Genomic DNA, 17210 nt, shown 5'->3' on the forward strand with positions numbered 1-17210 from the left:
ACTATGATGCACCATTACAGTACATATAAAACAGTTATCACCACCTCAGCCTAGTACTGTGTAAAAATACTGTAGGCACATGAATGCATCAGCATGTAGTATAACCCTTGTACTTTTACTTTTGATACTTCAAGTACATTTTCCTCATAATACATGCACGGTTTGCTTGAGTATCACTGTTTTTATTTTTCCATATTTGTACTTTTATTGAGTAAAGGATCTGAATACACAGAAACACCAGAACCTTACACACCTGCACATAATACTCAGTGGCATAAAGTAGCTTTGCTCAAGTACTGTACTTTTACATTTTGCTATTTAATACTATTCCACTACATTTCAAAGGAGAAAATTGAAATTATCCCATATTTAAAAAATAAAGATGAATCCCAACTTGATTATGAGAGCTATGACAAACTGAGGAACTGCTCTAAACTACCAAACTGTATATAAAGTAGTTAAAACCAGCTCCATCAGTAAAATGCTACTTGTGCATTGTTTTAACAGTCCAGCAAGTAATTTATAATCAGTCAGTGGGGCCATTTTTCTGCAAAACCAGCACCTTTACTTCTGATCCATTCAGTAAATTTTGCTGATAATAGTACCCGAGTGCAAGACTTTTAAAATTAAATTAGCTAAAATCTGTATTTATCCTACTTGATGGGACCTTTACATGCAATAAAAGTGATCTATGCATCAGCTTTGTGACGTATAATCTTATGTCCCTCTGTTGGCCTATACTTTAGGTTAAGTGAAAGTCTAAAGTCAGCATAATTATTGCATCGCTGATGTCTTTAACCATGTTTAACCTAAGACGCCGCAGCTAACAGTAGTCTTTAAGTGAGCGACAGCGAGGTAAAACTATGCACGGCCTTCGAGGAGAGCGCTGACATGCAGCGAGTCAGACTCGTGAATCATTGTTGGGACAGGTTGGGCAGGTACACACATGAACGTACACTCAGGATACTCCTCTGTGGGTGTGTCAGCTCCACCAAACAAGAGTACAGCTAAGCATACAGGCATTTGTTTTTTTCTGGATCAGTGTCACTACAGTGTACTTCTAATTAGGAGCTTTAGGATAGCTGCAATTTCTATCCAACATGTAAGAGCACTGACATTCGTATCTGCACATCGTCTAGTAGAAGATTTTCCTCATTAGTGTAAATATTCAACTTAAGGTCTTGGAAGCATAAGGAAGCAAGAACACATATCGTTCACATAAAATCCACCTCGTAACTTTAATGGCTTACAGATAATTAGCTGCATTAAGAAATTGCAAATAAAAAGCATGCAATGACTGGACAGGGTGCTAACATTGTTTCCAAATCATCCATCAACTGGAAAGAAAGCTAACTGATGAGGAAGACAAGCATGGAAGCACATTTGAAATTTAAATCAACAAAGCCAGACACACTGGCAACTAGGTCAGTGAGTTAATGCAGAACACACAACTACCTGTTTTGCATCTGGTCTGACAGAAAAAGGCAGGAAAATAAGCAGGGCAACAGTCATTCTCGACATGTCGTGACGTTGTTCCCTTTTTTTTTTTTTGTTCAAACAGAAAGTGAGTGTGCAACTCTGGGGAAGAAAACTCAGTGCTTTTGTGACGGATTTTAAAACATTCCAGTGGCAGTTTCTAAAGAAATGACAGGAGACCCTGAGTGAGCGCATTCGTACGCTGCACCCAAAGTTTTGGAAGGAATGCGACTGCATAAAATGCCTTGTAAAACTCAGAGGGACATTTTATTTGCAACACGAGAAAAGAGGTCATGCAAAACGAAAATGTTCTTTAAATATTTACAGCACGTGCAGACGTGACATATCCTAAACATATCCTCTGTAATTTAATTCTCCTGTCAGTCCCAGTGCACTTGGTGAATGAAGAACAAGAACAGCCCCCAAAAAGCAAAAATAAAACAGGAAAAACTCTGGGAAAAAGTGCACCGGCATTTGATTCCAAACCATCTGTTTAAACCATATAAATTAGATCACTGGCACAGATGTGTTAAGTGTTGATTCCTGTCCATCATCAACTCGGGGCTCTCAGTTTTCATGCAAACAGGTGTCCCAAAAGTCAGGCAGCTAGGTTGTGTCACCCCTCGCAGCCAGTAATGGTTGGTACCTCTCTTCTCTGGTTGCACGAAAGCAACATATTCGCTGATGAAGTCCGTCCGCTACTGAGAGCCATCCTCATTCAAAGGCCACCGCAAATGCCTCTCCTGGAGGATTTGCTTTAACTCTAACACACAGAACATAAGCTGGGACTGCTGAGGCCAGGTACACTGCCTCCAAACTGAAGCTCAAACCTGACTGTGACCGTGAACTCAGTCCATGTAGTCAAAGTCATCGGGGATCCCGAAGGCTTTATTGATGCGGCTGTCATCAAAGGCGAACTTCTTCTTCGTCCATGACTTGATGGAGAAAATATTGTCTGAAAACACATCGAAATCTTTGTTTAATGAATCAAAATAGACTGACGCGCTCGCCCCTCTGGTGTTATTATAGTATTATGGACAGCACAGTCAGTCTGGGATTATGAGAATATTCTTGGACTTGAGAGTGACGGCTGAGTCCAAGGACAAACCATCTGTCTCACTGCTCTCAAGCACTTGTTCGATGCTGCTTTGGCAAAAGTTTAGTTATTGTGGCTGAAGATTGGATTATTGCTTCCTGAACACAGAACTTTTCCCACCAGTGACCATTTCCCACACCTGGACGTGATTTGTCCAATTAGGGTGAATGTGGTGGGTCATTACGGGTCTTGATGAGGTTGGTGGTTGGACTAGATATCGAATCTGATTGAGACTTAATTGTGTTTTAATTTTGTTTGTTTATTAATTTTTATTTGCATTTTTGGCACTGACTAATTTATTAGCTTCACATTAGCTCCCCTGCAAATTCTCTGATTCAATTAATAATGCATGATGCACATAATCAGCTGAGTCTATTTCCATTTTACTGCACCCTGTTGACTGTAGTATAAACTGCCATCAAAGCAGATCATTTATAATCATCTAAAACTTTATGCATGCAGCAGCAAAACTAGGTCTACAAAATGCTTTGCAGGGTAAACACAGCAAACAACGGGAATTATGAAGGCGTCAATAATGAAAACAATAAGAACAATAAATGCAAAACAAAGATGAGACTTAAATGAGGAACTAGCCATCCTCCAATGACAACAAACGTAGCTGTGAGTCAGACGGTTCCAGGCTTTAAAAGTGATAAGTAAAATTTTAAAATCAACACTAAAACTAACAGCCAGCTGGGACGAGGGTGGAAGGACGGGTGTAATTTCTGGTTTACGTGTTTAAATCCTGGCGGCTGCATGTTGGATTAACTGTGCAGACGAGACTATGTTTGTGATTCCTATTTAAAAATGTTTTATTTAAAATGTGCTGATGTACGACGGTGAACAAATCTTCTCTAATGTCACGAGACCTTTTTGTGTAATTTTGTTTGATCTGACTGTACATTATTTACCAATCAGCTTAGAGATACACAAGTAGTCTGGTGAGCATTCCCCTTGGCAGTAATCAGAGATGATAATTATATTATTATTTATTATATAATTCATGTGCTCTATTGCAGTTTATTCTACAATCTAAAACGAGTTCCTATGAATTGAAGGTAAGTAACTTTTAGAGGTGACAAAGTGAAAGCAGATCAAACAGCTTCCTGTAGAGCTTCGGATCGCCTGTTTTATCGAGTTAAGGTCAATAAACTCTGAATCATGCTGCTAGTAAAGCCCTCCACCTGAGGTGTGACAATATGCTGTTGAAGTGCACTGATTAACCGTGTCAGGGTGTGTGTGTGCGCGTGTGTGTCTATGTGTGGGTGTGTTTCAGGGCTGCTGGTTAAAGCCACACAACATCAACTGGACGAGACGTTGAAATAACGCCAGAACGAAGGCGCACAAAGATGCAGGAACTGGTCTGGAAAATCTGGTTTTGGTGTGTTGATTTTAGTGTTTGGACAAAATTCAACAGAGCAACACATCTGTTAAAAACTCCTGATCGAGAGAAACGACAAAACAGTGCTGCTAGCTGCAGCGGGACAGCTGAAAGCATCACAGCTTGCGGTAAAAAAGCACTGCGCTCGTCCTACAGCAGCAGTTCCACACAGTCCTGTGAGGAAACACGTCGATGCAGACTGCTGGCTCGTGAGTATTTGTTTAGCAGAGTCCACCCCAGAGTGAAGTTCAAGTCCTGGAACAGGCAGATATGACTCACAGCTTCTTAAAATGAGTATAATTGGAAGGAAGTGAAGACAAAATGCGCCAACTAAAACTGACAACTCGACTTTGTTGACCCAGAGAGTGAAAACAGCACCGCCCGACTGGTTACCGTGATCCCCAAAGGTCAGCGGTCTCCAGGGTTACCGCTCAGGTCAACCAACGCACACAGTGTGTTAACTGTTGACTCCTGGGAGGTGACATGTCAACACAAAGTGCCCGAACAGCCTGGACTTTGTGAATTTGAGAGTGAGTGAATGGAGTAAAGCTGCAGCTTTCTGCAGTAACCGTGCTGTTGACTCCATATTAAGGCAGCAACTAACGATGAGCTGCAAGGATTATTAATCAATGAGCTGATCCACAGAAAATGTATCAGTAACCATTCTGATATGAAATGCTAAAATGCTTTCTCAGGTGTATCTAATGGGATGACCCCAATTATTCAGTTTACTATCATGTAGGACAAGGAAAACGAGCAAAGTATCACATCTGAGAAGCTAGCCATCAAATGTTGGCATTTTAGCTTGAGAAATGACTTAAAAAATTAATAAATTATCAAATTGTTTCCAATAGTTTTTCTGACTTCCAGACTGACTACGTGTGGATGTATTTAAAAGAGAGGAGATGACTCACCTGTCCACCTGGAAACAGCGTCTTTCGCTACAGCATTGGACTTCCCTGCAAAACAAAATATGAGCATTATACATTATTTCTGCAACGTGCGCTAAGAGCGAATTATTATTGGCTGCATTATTTACACCAGAGGAAGGACGAGACGACTTGCAAGTCGGCTTTGCATTATTGCTCAAAAGGAGGCAGCAGCCTGTGATTAAAACTCACTGACGCCTGCTGAACAAGCAGCAAAGCCATTTGCAAAGATTACCGGAGACATGATGAGTTACACTTCATTAGACTGTGTATTCATGTTACACACGAGGTAAACATCATCATCCACTTTCTGCTGCATATCCAAACAGTGTGTGTGTGTGTTTTGTGACTCATGTTTACCAGCAGCAAACAATATTCTTTATGGAGGAAAGTATGGGCAGTGATGCGGTGACTGGACAGCTCCAGCACACTGTATGAACAGGTGGTGATTTACTACTAAATTACAGTGGACCCCCCACCCATATTACCCATCAACAGACACTTATTTGCCTGCTTTGCTGAGGCAGCAACATCCTAAGATCCAGCTAATATGAGCCATTTTATTGATAATGACACTGTGGAAACAAAAGATATCCATCAAAATAAAGAGCAGCTGCAGGTGGGAGGAACACCGTCTGACTCATGGATGCTGAAAGAAACACAGCTGAGGGGTACATGAACGCACCAACGTCGCATCCACCACCAGTCAGACCAGCAGCTGTGATGGCCCGCTGAGCTTTGACTTCGGGTTTGCCCGCTGGAGCTGTAAATGCGTCTGAGTTGGTCTCTATGACCAGTGTTTAATCAGTCGTTGTTAAAAGGGTACCCTGAACATGAATAAAACAATATATCTGACTGCTAGCATTGTTACTGCCTAAGAAAGCATCATTTACTCATCTGAGCCAATCTTGTCTCATGCTTGTCTTGTCTATAAGGTTCAGCATGACTTGCTCCTCCACACCTTAGTGCCTTCAAAAAGCAGAAAACGACTGACGACAGACACACCAGGTCTGTGGCAAAGGGGGATGTATAACACCTGTGACGAAGACTGCCCTCAGACGCACACACACAACAGTCTGCCAACACTTATCGCTCATTTAAAATCAACTTAAAATCACGGTTAAAAGACAAAGATGCATGTGAGCGTACTCAAACTGAAGCGTGCTTTGTTTGATGTGTTCTTATGAAGTGTGCTCTGCTATATGTACAGTACAGCCTTTTCTATTTTAATGTATTTTATGTGTCTTTTGTAGCACTGCCCACTTGAAAATTAGCCAGGATGGCTAAACTGGCACATTTACAGAAATGTCTACTTATGTGCTCTGTCCCTCAACTTTAAACTGTGTAAATAAACAGATAAAAAAACCTAATATATACAACATAATAAAAGAACATCAGTCACAGGACAGTACTGTATACATCCACCAAATGATGCCACAGTGTTTTCATAAAAAATGGAAAAATAAGAAATGAAAAAAGTTCCTTTTGTAAACAAGTCGTGTAAGTATTTAAAATAATTTTAAAATCCTGAATAAATCTGTGAGCTTTTAAATAAGATGTAAATAAGATGGTATTCTGGTCTGATCTGACGAGACGAGTCGCGACTCCGATCGAGTGTTTACGTTTTAGTTTCAGTGGGAATCGTCTCGTTCGGAGGCTTTAATCCCACCTGTGTGAACACAGCGGCTCATTGTTGGTCCGTGGGTGCGGCGACCGCAGTCAAACATGCTCAGGGCAAAAGCCGTCTCAAAGAAATCCAATACGCAATCATTTGTACATAAAAACTGGTGGCGTGTGTCTGTTGTCCTGACAACAGAGGACAAGTAAACAAAGATTAGCTTACGTTTGAGTCTGAATGACCCTTTAGCACTGACACACTTTTTAGGAAGCAAAGCCCTTATTTACTCACTGAATGTGTGTTTCTGTCACTGCTGACTCATTTTTATTATTCATAATCTACAAAAATCAAAATAAAAAGGCACTAATGGTTCAAAAAAGTTCAAATGTGTATTGATGTTGTTGTAGCAGTGGTGAAAGCAGTACTCAAGGAGAAGTAGTAATACCACACTACTGAAAATGTCACTGAAGTATAAGTACAGAGGTATTATGAGTAAAATGTACTTTGAGAATCCAAACAGAAAGTTCTCATAATTCAGTGTTAAACTGCTTCAGGGCTGAAGAACGGCGAGGTTTGGATCAAAACCACTTCAGACATTCAGTTGTTTTGTTCCACTGTTAATGTTATTTTTCATATTACTGTTGGCTAAATAACCCAAACTTAAATACTGTATGGTTGTGGTTGTACTGTAAGTGTTGTATTGCAGCTGTGGATGTCATTTGCACATCGTTTTGTACATTTACCAATAAATTCACGACAGTTTAAGGTAAAACAATGAGTCAAAACGACCCTTTGGTACAAGATAAGGTCAACCCAATACTGCATTGGTGCGATATGGATCCAAACCAGGTCAATTTTGACCCAGTGATGTTCATTTAAAATCACTGAGTAAACTTTTAGACCAATGATTAACACAAACTGGACTCATGAGCTTCCCACATCCAAATTATTACACATCATAGTATTGGACTATTATTCCCGATGCACAGACCTGCAACCAGCATTTCATTGTTTTAGGGTTGTAACTGGATAAAAGTACTTAGTTACATTCCTCCACACAAAACATCTGCTTTAAAGATGCTGTCTGATCCACAGCTGCACGAGCAGATCTGAGCCCAGTCTGCAAGTTCAGTCCAACCACCTCAGCAGCAGACATAACATCATGCTGGACACTGAGCACAACTCAGCTTTCACCGAGGGGAAATGGCTATCTGCAACGAGCCTGTGTGTGTGTGCGTGTGCGTGTGTGTGTGTGTGTGTGTGCGGTGTCTTTAAAAGAGAAGGAAGTCCTGCAGGCAAGAGGAGACAGTGATGAAAAACAAGAGACAAGTCAGTGAAAGTGAGAGGAAGCTTCTCCTTCTTTGGGTCTATCCATTGAATCTGCATTACAGGTGATCTTCATCACATCATAGAACGTCCACTGTCACACAGGCAGAACACAGATCAGCCCAAATTACTGCCAGAGCGACTCCACAGTGAACACAAGAGTTCACACAGATGTCAGTTAACAGATAGGATGTTCCTGGATTCCTCGTTTATCCCCCGAGAATAAAGACAAACCTCTAATGTCTCTGAGATCAGGATCAGATGACTCTTATGGATCAGCGTTTGATGCTTCAGTGCAATCTGCTTGACTGTTTTGTTAAATTTGTCAGTATTTCAAGAGGGGGAAAAACCTTTTCAGAGTCTGTTCAGATAGCTGTAAAAAAAGCTCTCCTGGTGTTTGGATTGGGAATCCAACAGCTGCTACAGAGATTAAAGCTTGGCAATAAGTTTATCACAGGCAGCAGAGGCTGAGTTTCTGCCTTCATCATGACGTTATTTCTCAGGGATCCAAATAAAAATGAGCTGAGCTGAAAGTACTTTTTTTTTCTGTCTACCAATCAGAGGAGAGGATATTTAGCTTGCGCACAATGTGGCAGCTGCTCGCCGTTCAAGTTCACTTTCCGTTTACACTTCAGGCCAAATTAAGAACCCTTATGGCTAATTCCATAGGAAATCTGGCCTCTATTATAAAGATGGATTGTGTGAAATACTCAATATTCATCCTAAACAATAAGTCCAGCTGCCTTTGACATAGTAATTATTCACAGCCATCACCAAGATGACAGCCTTCATGGACGTGTTTGACCTTGACTGAATGTAATTACCTTCACTGTAACAGTTATCTAACTCGAGCCCCAAATTTACTTCTTTTCAACGACTTTCAAAACATCGAATGTCTCATTTAGATTTAGATTAGTCAGGAGTTATCCGCCTGCATGTGGTTGTTAGCGCTCTTGATAATACTGTCACGCTGCAGTGGAAAATGCCAGCAGATCTGTGTGTAGACTGGCTGCATGCTTGGAGAAGCACTGGGAGGTGCAGGCAAACAGACCAGATTTTTATGACACCACACATGTGTCCATAAAATAACACACCCCCTTTACCACAGGTCAGCTGTAACGTGAACAGAAGGCAGGTGAGGATTTTTGTAATACCACTAATAGCTGCGAGCACTGTGAGGAGGTGTGTAAGAGCCGGTGAATGAGTCACGGACGGCGCTTTGAAAAGCTTTTAGCACCCAACCCTTCGGGCGGAGATCAGAGGTTATGGGACTCATTTAGGCCGAGATTAAAACTGACAAGCAAGCCTTGAGAGCTGAGCAGAGACGCCTCGGCTTCAGCGGGGAGGTCCACACCGTTTGTGGATCAAGCTGACATGAGAGTGAATCTTAAACGCACGCTGAGTGACCGCTTGTCATCAGTCTTCACTTCCTTGTTCACACTTTAGTCAAACCGTGAGAAACTGCAACCCTGCTGCTGCAGACAAAACGTTTGTTCTTCACAGAACAATTCGAGATGCGGACCCCCGTGACAAGCGCCTCAAAGTCATACAGGCTGTGTTCCACTGTCTTTGGGTGGACTGTTGCTCTATAAACACACTGTAAAGTTGACGTGGCAGCCCTTCAGTGCAGTCAGGCCAGACTTTGCATTCATACAGCTGCACCGCATGTGCATGTGCTCCTGCTCGCACCCGATTCTGGGTAAATTTCTGTAATGTATCTGGATGCGTTCATGCCTTATTTTGAGCTGTCTGAACATCCAAGATAGCGTTCAGTGAAATGTGAGAGGAGGGAAATTGAGGGTGTAAAGTATGTTTTTCCATGTCCCGGTTGGGTTTTTTTTTAGCACAGTGAGTGGGTGATTGTGACTGGTGGCCAAGTTCATCGCAGAACTGGTGATTTGGATGTTTCTCCTGATATCATTTCCATCACTGTGCCCATCACTGCACTGAATGCACGATGTGCTGAACAGCTAAAACACAGGTGAAAACGTTCATCTAATATCTGAGCATTTGTGGGAGGCTGCAGTGAAATAATTCAGCTCCTAATGCACCACGTTTGATCATCTGGTGTGAAACCAGACCACCACCTCAAATGGTTTGTTTCTTGGACGTTGCCCAGCTCTCAGCACCATCTGCCTTGACGAGCCTCCTGATGTTGGAGTCCATCTTATTCTCTGGTGAGTCAAATTAGCTTTTTAGAACAAGAATCACTCCGACAGTAGCTACTACAAGCTTGCTGCATGACATACATGCAAGAGAACACAGGAATTAGTGTTTTCCAGGTGGCTCGATTGGTCTGATCAGTGATCGTAGGTGACCTGACTGAAGCTTAGGAGTGCCTCTGAAAAACCGGCCACATCGCGCTTGTACTCACTCATCTCCTCGATGACTTCCGGGTCACACTCCCTGTATTTGTCCAACTCGGCCTGCAGCTGAGCTCGCTCCTCTCTGAGAGCCTTCAGCTCCTTCAGCAGCGAGCTCCTCTCATTCTGCAAGCACACAGAGAAATCATTTAGGAGATTTCCAAGTCTTAACAGAAGAAAAAGAAGAAGAAATAGATTTTTCCAAACAAGGTGCATCTGAAAATATTCTTACTGTATCTTGACGTCCCACTTTGGCTTTTTCCACTGATTTTTCAAGGGATTCTTTCCGCTGCTTCGCTTCAGATTTCTTGAGAGTAAAAGAGTTTAACATTTAGTTTATTTGACACCAAACTGCCACCAAGGAAAAGAGATTCTCCTGTATCCTGCCATAAAGTCTTTTATTGAGCTTAAAGATAAGATAAGACTTTATTGATCCCACGCTGTTGAAATGTACGTGTCACAGTAGCAGCATAAAAAGGAGAGGCGGGAAAAGAACAAAGAGCAAACAGGCAATAAAAAAAGATTTGAAAAAGTTACTGAGACCAGCTGAAATCAGCACTGCTCACTTTGCAGCTTTTCGCTGGTTTGCATTCACTTTTAAAAAGCTTGGCAGTAAAGGGTGATGGTTTATTAGCATGAATCGCTCATTACAGTGCTGTAAACTGTGCAGCTAAAGTGGGGATGCACCAACCTGCTTTTTTCACCTCCGACACCGATATCTAAGGTTTAGTAATCAGCCGATATTGATCTGATACCGATATCTGAGGTTTAGTAATCGGCCAATACCGATAAAAAAAAAAAGTTCCTATTTTTTTTAAAAAACAAACAGATATAAATGCACAAATTAGTTATTTATTTAATAACTATGCGCCAGTACAACAATATTAAACCAATAGCTTCTCTAGCTTGGTAAAACAACATGGAAACAAATATAAGAGGTGTTACTGGATCTGTCCCTCGACAACCAGCTGCATTGTGTGCGCAACGCAGCCTGAACTACGCACTCTCAAGCTGTCCGTCGCCTTTCACATGTTGCTGGCGTTGATCACGTTGCTGCTGCGTGACCCACCGAAGTTTGTAGCATTGAGCGTTGCACTGTGTGCCACGTAACTCTCATCCAGCCACTGTGCAGTTAAACTTAAACTTTTTGTTGCCTGCACACTATTAGGTTTAAATTTTCCACCTCTTTCCTTCATCTCCTTCAACGTTAGCTGCGTCATACCGCCTCCTTTTTTTTTATTCAGTTCAATGAAGTCAGCGTGCTCCCTGGCGTGAAATCGCTGTAGCTGCTTGATTAAGTTGGTCGTGTTATAACTTGACGTTTTACTGCCGCCCCTCAGAACATTTACTGCGCAGGTATTGCAAGTAGCTGTTGAGTTTGTAAGCTGAGACAGTTTGAAAAAGTTCCAGATAGCTCGCTCGCACTATTTTGAAAACAACGCGGTCCACATTATGTGCGCTTCAGCACTGCGTGTTACTTGCGCATGACGCCACTCACAGCGCCTATAGCATAGCGTTAGACTGAACAGATCGGCCCCTATGTATCGGATCCATTGTCGCCGATACCAGATCTAGAATTTTCTTCGATATCGGGACCGATACCGATACCGATACCAGTATCGGATCGGTGCATCGCTAGGCTAAAGCTGCCCTAACTGATTTGGCAGAGAGAATAGAAGCAGTGTTGTAATTTGCTTATAAATCCCAACTTTTTCCATACATACTGTTGTTGGTTTCTTTGTAGATAAAAGAGCTTGGTCTGTACCAGCTCTATATGGAAAGTGTCCTGAGACAACTTCTGTTGTGATTTGGCGCTATACAAATAAAATTGAATTGAATTGAATTGAATTGAATTGAATACTCTACACAGCCGACAGTGGAAACGTCAAGCACGTGAATACACACTGCTGTGTTAGATAGATGACATGATTTTAACCGTCCACATTAGGACTCTACAGTAAATCTAAACTGCTGGCATCTCATCCACGCCCGCATTACTGCAGTGCTTACGGTACAATCACATGTCATTATTCTGTGACAGATTGCTGCTCTACGGCATCAAACTTCTGTCCCAGAAATCCGGTGGCCAACATTCTCCGTGGAGTCGCCTCCCTCACACCATCTGTCCGCCATGCAACAGGAGAGGGAAGTGGGACACAACAGGCAGCGAGACGTTCAAAGACGAGCAGCAGCGACAGTTTCTGTGACGACAAATCTCGCTCAAAAGCCACCAAATGTAACGTGAGAGATTGTCAGTTTGAAGTTATAAATACTGCTCTTTTCTTTTCTATCCGGGAATTTATCTGTTTATTTTGAGTATTAAGAAGATGAAAAACACAAACTCAAACTCAGAGGAACTTGCCCGTAATCTGCAGCTCGTTTGCATTTTCTTCCCATTCTTCGTTTCGTTTTCTATTTCTGAAAGTGTCTCTGTGCTGTGCTTATTATTAACATGTTGACTTCATTCGCTGTGAGCTACAGCAAGCAACATCCTCTGTCTAACACAACATCCTTGGACTAAAATCTGTTTAAATCTATCCTCTCCTTTCCTAAAATATGTTTTGTTTGTCTGTTTGTAGATTCTGTCCATCACAGCCTCAATGACATATAAAACAAGTTCTTCTGCATTCATTTTACTTTGTTTTGTAAAATCTGCAGCTTTTCAGAGACAAACTAACCGTTTCCAGACTTAAGCTGAGCTCCCTCACCTGTTTCTGCAGCTCCTCCAGTTTGTGCTTGCGAGCGTGCAGCGCCTTGCTGGGAAAGGCCCAGTAGTAGTTGGATGTGCCCACTCTTTCACAGTCCACCATGTTGTCATCCACCAGGCTCTGCAGCACATCCTTCACCGTCATGGGAGCTGAAAGCAGCACAGAGAGGAGAGCAAAGCTTCCACGTTAAAAGGTCCTCAGTCATTACCTCGCCTTCCCAGCAGAGTTCATAATACAACCCTGATTCCAAAAAAGTGTGTAAAAAATAAATTAAACAGATAATTTGCTATTCCTTTTAGACGTATACTCAATTGAAAATAGTACGATTTTTGTAAATATCTGATTATTCTGAATCTGATGCAGCAACACGTTTCAAACAAGTTGGACAGGAGCAACTAAAGACTGGGAAAGATGTGGAACGCTCCAAAAACACCTGTTTGGATCAGTCCACAGGTAAACAGGCTCATTGGTAATAGGTGAGAGCAGCATGACTGGGTGTGAAAGGAGCATCCTGGAAAGGCTCAGTCATTCATAAAGGATGGAGCGAGTTCACCACTTTGTGAACACATGATTGGATGAAGGATGTTCCTACATGGGCTCAGGAAGAGTTCATAAACCTGATAAACAGTTAATCTGGACATGCCTGCATTCTGTTTTTATTTACGTTTTACACGGCGTCCGAGCTTTTTAGGAATCAGGGTTGTTTTCACGTTCTGCTGCTTTGATTTGTGAACAACTCATTTATGTTTGAGGTGTGACTGTTACAAGCTCAGAAGCCTTCAGGCAGGATCATCTGATGTCAGATATAATAATTCACTCCACTGAGGGTTTAAAAAACACAAGTCAGCAGCAGCTCTCGTTTTCACTGCTGGCAAGGCTTAACACTCAAATGTTCACAAAACTAAACCCACACATCAGCAGCCTATCTGGCCCCTTTATACTTATCTGAGAGAACAGTGCATGAGAGGACGTGCGAGAGCAGGAGTTCCATCTTGACGAGTGTCAGCGGTGAAATGTGATACTCCCACACGTTTGCTCAGCCGGTCCACTGTGAAACTGAGCGGGCTTATCTGCTATGTTAAGAGCCGAGCTGCGCTGAGTCCTGAGAGGATGTTGAACGGCAGCAAAAATAACAACGAAAATGGGTCGGAAGTGGAAAACACAAGGAGGGATCGACCAAACTGTGCATGTGCATGAGTTCAGAACTGTCTTTTCCAGCCCTCCATCTCTCATTCAAATACCTTTTTGCCTTTTAATGCCTTTTAAGGGCCACCAGTATGTTATTATCGCTCTTTTTTCAATCTAGTTGAGATCACTCTTTTGGCCCCTTTTCTCAGATTTCCTCCCCTTTTCAGGAACACATGCCCACAATGCAGGTCTCTTGTTGCCCCCTTCCCCCATCACCCAGTCACTACATCTCGCCCAAGTAAGGGGGTCAAAAACATGTGCTTTCAATCACGGCAGCACGATCCGGTTCCTGCAGATTAATGTCCACCTTAAGACAAAAATCCCTCCTCACTTCTTCCAAACATCAGCCTCACAGGGTGTAGCACTTAAAAATCTTTTTTTAAATACATTTCCCCTTCAATGTTTACAATGTCAGGCTCCATGTTGACACTGAGGGAATATGTTGTATTTAAGAACCAAAAGCTTTTAACGGCTCTCTGTGCCGTGAGATTACTGCCGTCGATAGACCCCGATCTAAATACAGCTAAGTTGGCATCAGCTAGTCCTGGTAGTCATGGTGATCTTGCAAGCCTGTCACCACAGCGTTTTCAAGAATGCATGAGGGTGCAGCGTCTGTCGACACTGACTGCACGGCCTGAAATAAACTTAAAATACCTATGTTTGTATTCATGCATGTTTTATCCCGTTCATTACTCTTCAAGCACGCTGCTGTTCTGTGAATAGTCATCTAAACCAAAGTGTGGTTCTTGTATCTTTGAATATTTGCCTGTCATGTCAAGATCTAAACTGTCCTTATGGACAGATTATTTCACCAGAATTATATATTCTTACAGTGATTTGTCTGATGTTCAGTGAGTTGACAGTTGTTAGATTACACCCAGAGTAATGCAACACTAGCTCTGACTAAATCTGCAACGATCAGTCGAGAAATCAATCGAGAAAGGCAAATTGAATCCTGCTCAGGCTCAACTCCCACGATCATGGTTTTCTTTTCTAAAAATAGAGTGACGTCTTCTTTGTTTAATTTACTTCGTTAGAAACCAGTAGAGGAAACACACAAAAAAGAGACTGTATATATTTTGATAAAGAGACAGCCAACCTGAAAACTTGACCAGCTGCACATGTGGACAGACAATTAAAAATCAGTATTAATGACATTTATGTGCTAAACCTGTTGATCATTACTCACTTATGCCCTTTGTCTTCGGGGCGATCTTCTCGATGTCCTTCAGCTGAAACACATCTTTCTACAAAGAGGAGAAAACATATTTAAGGAAATAGAAAACAGCACTACTTAACATCTGTCTCAGTACGTTTTGGTTGCACTTTGTTTGGGCTTTCCTGAAATTTATCTAACACATGTAAGAATAAGAATTTATATTCATCATTGTTTTAAAATACACAGTAACAAGTCCAGGTATTTTTATCATTGTCTACCTATTTTAAGTAGCCTAAACATCTTTCATTTCTTGTATTATTATTTGCCTGGTTCTATTTGCAGTGATCTCATTTTAACGTGGTCTAATCTGACTGCAGTTTGGTTGTGAAAAGTATTTGTGTGTATGACTAGAGAAACCCACAAAGTGGTGCATCTCTTCTAAGATCATCCTGCTCTGTGTTGCAGGTTTTTTAAATTAGATCACCACCGCCTTTGTGCTTTTTTACATGAGCTGGGAGACCTCGTGTTGTATTGATACGGTTCTCCCTGAATTAAAGTGTTCACCTGAAATGGAAAAACTCACCGTTTCAAAGAAAATCTCCATCATGCGAGTTCTCTTCTCCTCCAAACTTAGTCCTTTCTTCTTTGACTGTAACAGATGTAACATAATGCCTGGATCATCCCAGTAACAGCAGCTAAAGCTAATGCTTCCATGTTACACAGTAATACAATGATGCAAGTGGCAGTAAACACTGTACAAGGGCTTGTAACATAACCATGCAAAGACTTGCTCGTATTTAGCACACAATAAAATAATGGACGTAAAACATGGAAATGTAACCCTACATGTCCCCCATTTGCAGCAATGTGAACTATGCATGTTTAATAGGCTGTCACTGCTGCCTGTGGTGGCTCTTTATTACCCATGAGTCTAAATGGGTACTGTTGTTGTAATACCGCCTCCGGCCGCTAAGCGCAACACTGAGCTACTCTACACTGCGAGGAAGAAATTACCCACGACCAGCCTTAGCTAATGAAAATTACCAAAACTCCGTTGGAGTATGTCGAGTTTTTATTATTGTATTTGTACCTGACAGTCAACAGAGACGCCCACCTTTCCTCTACGTCAATATGTCACTGTATTTATTCGTCCTCCAGTAAGGAACACGGTGTGCGCTGATTACACGAAGTGGTGCTCACTAGTATAATACAGGAAAGATATAACTGGTAACAGTTTGAATTAAGCTGAATCGGCCCTCTAACACTTAAATAGTTAGCACTGCTACGTGTTTAACTTGAACTTAAACGTGTTTAATCTTTTGTATGAACTATAGCTAGGTGACGTTACTGCCGTTTGGTAGCTAACGATAAAGCAGAAGTTCACGTTAGCTTGGAGCTAGCTCGATAATGCTAGCCTGCGTCTCCGAAGCAAATCAGCTGCAGGTAAAGGTGAACAACTGCTTACCATTTTGTTGTGTTGGCTGGTCCAGCAACTTCCACTAACGTTAATATTTCAGGAACTCGCGTTTTGTGGTGTTATGTAGCGTTGTTGTGTTTGTAATCCAAACAAGCAAGCGATTCTGAATTTCCCGCGGAGGGCTGAAGCCGCGCCCTGCTGCTTTCACGCTCCTCTGAAACTCCCCCTTCTCTGTCCCGTGCCAAGTAACGTTATGGGGATGTCTTAAACTTAAACATACGGTTAATGTTGATTGTATAAATGTTACTCTTTCGTAAAATCCAGTGTATATAGGTTATTTGTGCTAGAATATCACCGAAAAAGTCATATTTACCACCCGTAGGTTGCACCATTCGTGTTTTGTTCGCAGTATTTTGATCATTTCCGACCGCAAAGGAAGGCAGCATTGCCTAATGGGGAGGAGCGAAGTTGTTGTATTCAACTTGTGATTTTCTGGCGCCCCCTGCTGTCTAAAGTAATGCACTCTTCAAGTGAAGACTTAAACATGTT

General features: G+C 41.9%; 1 protein-coding gene across 1 annotated transcript; it reads right to left on the reverse strand.

The window, feature by feature from the left end:
- Nucleotides 1-1215: 1215 nt before the first annotated feature.
- mnd1 (meiotic nuclear divisions 1 homolog (S. cerevisiae)) lies at nt 1216-17076 on the reverse strand. Its single transcript, XM_070983291.1, has 8 exons — nt 16710-17076; nt 15828-15893; nt 15275-15332; nt 12898-13046; nt 10422-10496; nt 10201-10315; nt 4868-4912; nt 1216-2431 (listed from the first exon to the last, which is right to left on the reverse strand). Exons 1-8 carry the CDS (start codon nt 16710-16712, stop codon nt 2325-2327), a joined length of 618 nt encoding a protein of 205 aa, XP_070839392.1. The 5' UTR covers nt 16713-17076; the 3' UTR covers nt 1216-2324.
- Nucleotides 17077-17210: the final 134 nt, after the last annotated feature.

This window comes from Chaetodon trifascialis, chromosome 2, assembly GCF_039877785.1.
Source record: "Chaetodon trifascialis isolate fChaTrf1 chromosome 2, fChaTrf1.hap1, whole genome shotgun sequence".
NCBI lineage: Eukaryota > Metazoa > Chordata > Actinopteri > Chaetodontiformes > Chaetodontidae > Chaetodon > Chaetodon trifascialis.

Bases quoted from the DNA above. Each gene is read 5' to 3' on its own strand.
- mnd1 (XM_070983291.1), bottom strand. The intron at 10,497-12,897 runs GTGAGGGAGCTC...TTTACTCTCAAG, and splicing joins TGGAGGAGCTGCAGAAACAG to AAATCTGAAGCGAAGCAGCG. The intron at 2,432-4,867 runs GTGAGTCATCTC...ATGTGTTTTCAG, and splicing joins CGCTGTTTCCAGGTGGACAG to ACAATATTTTCTCCATCAAG.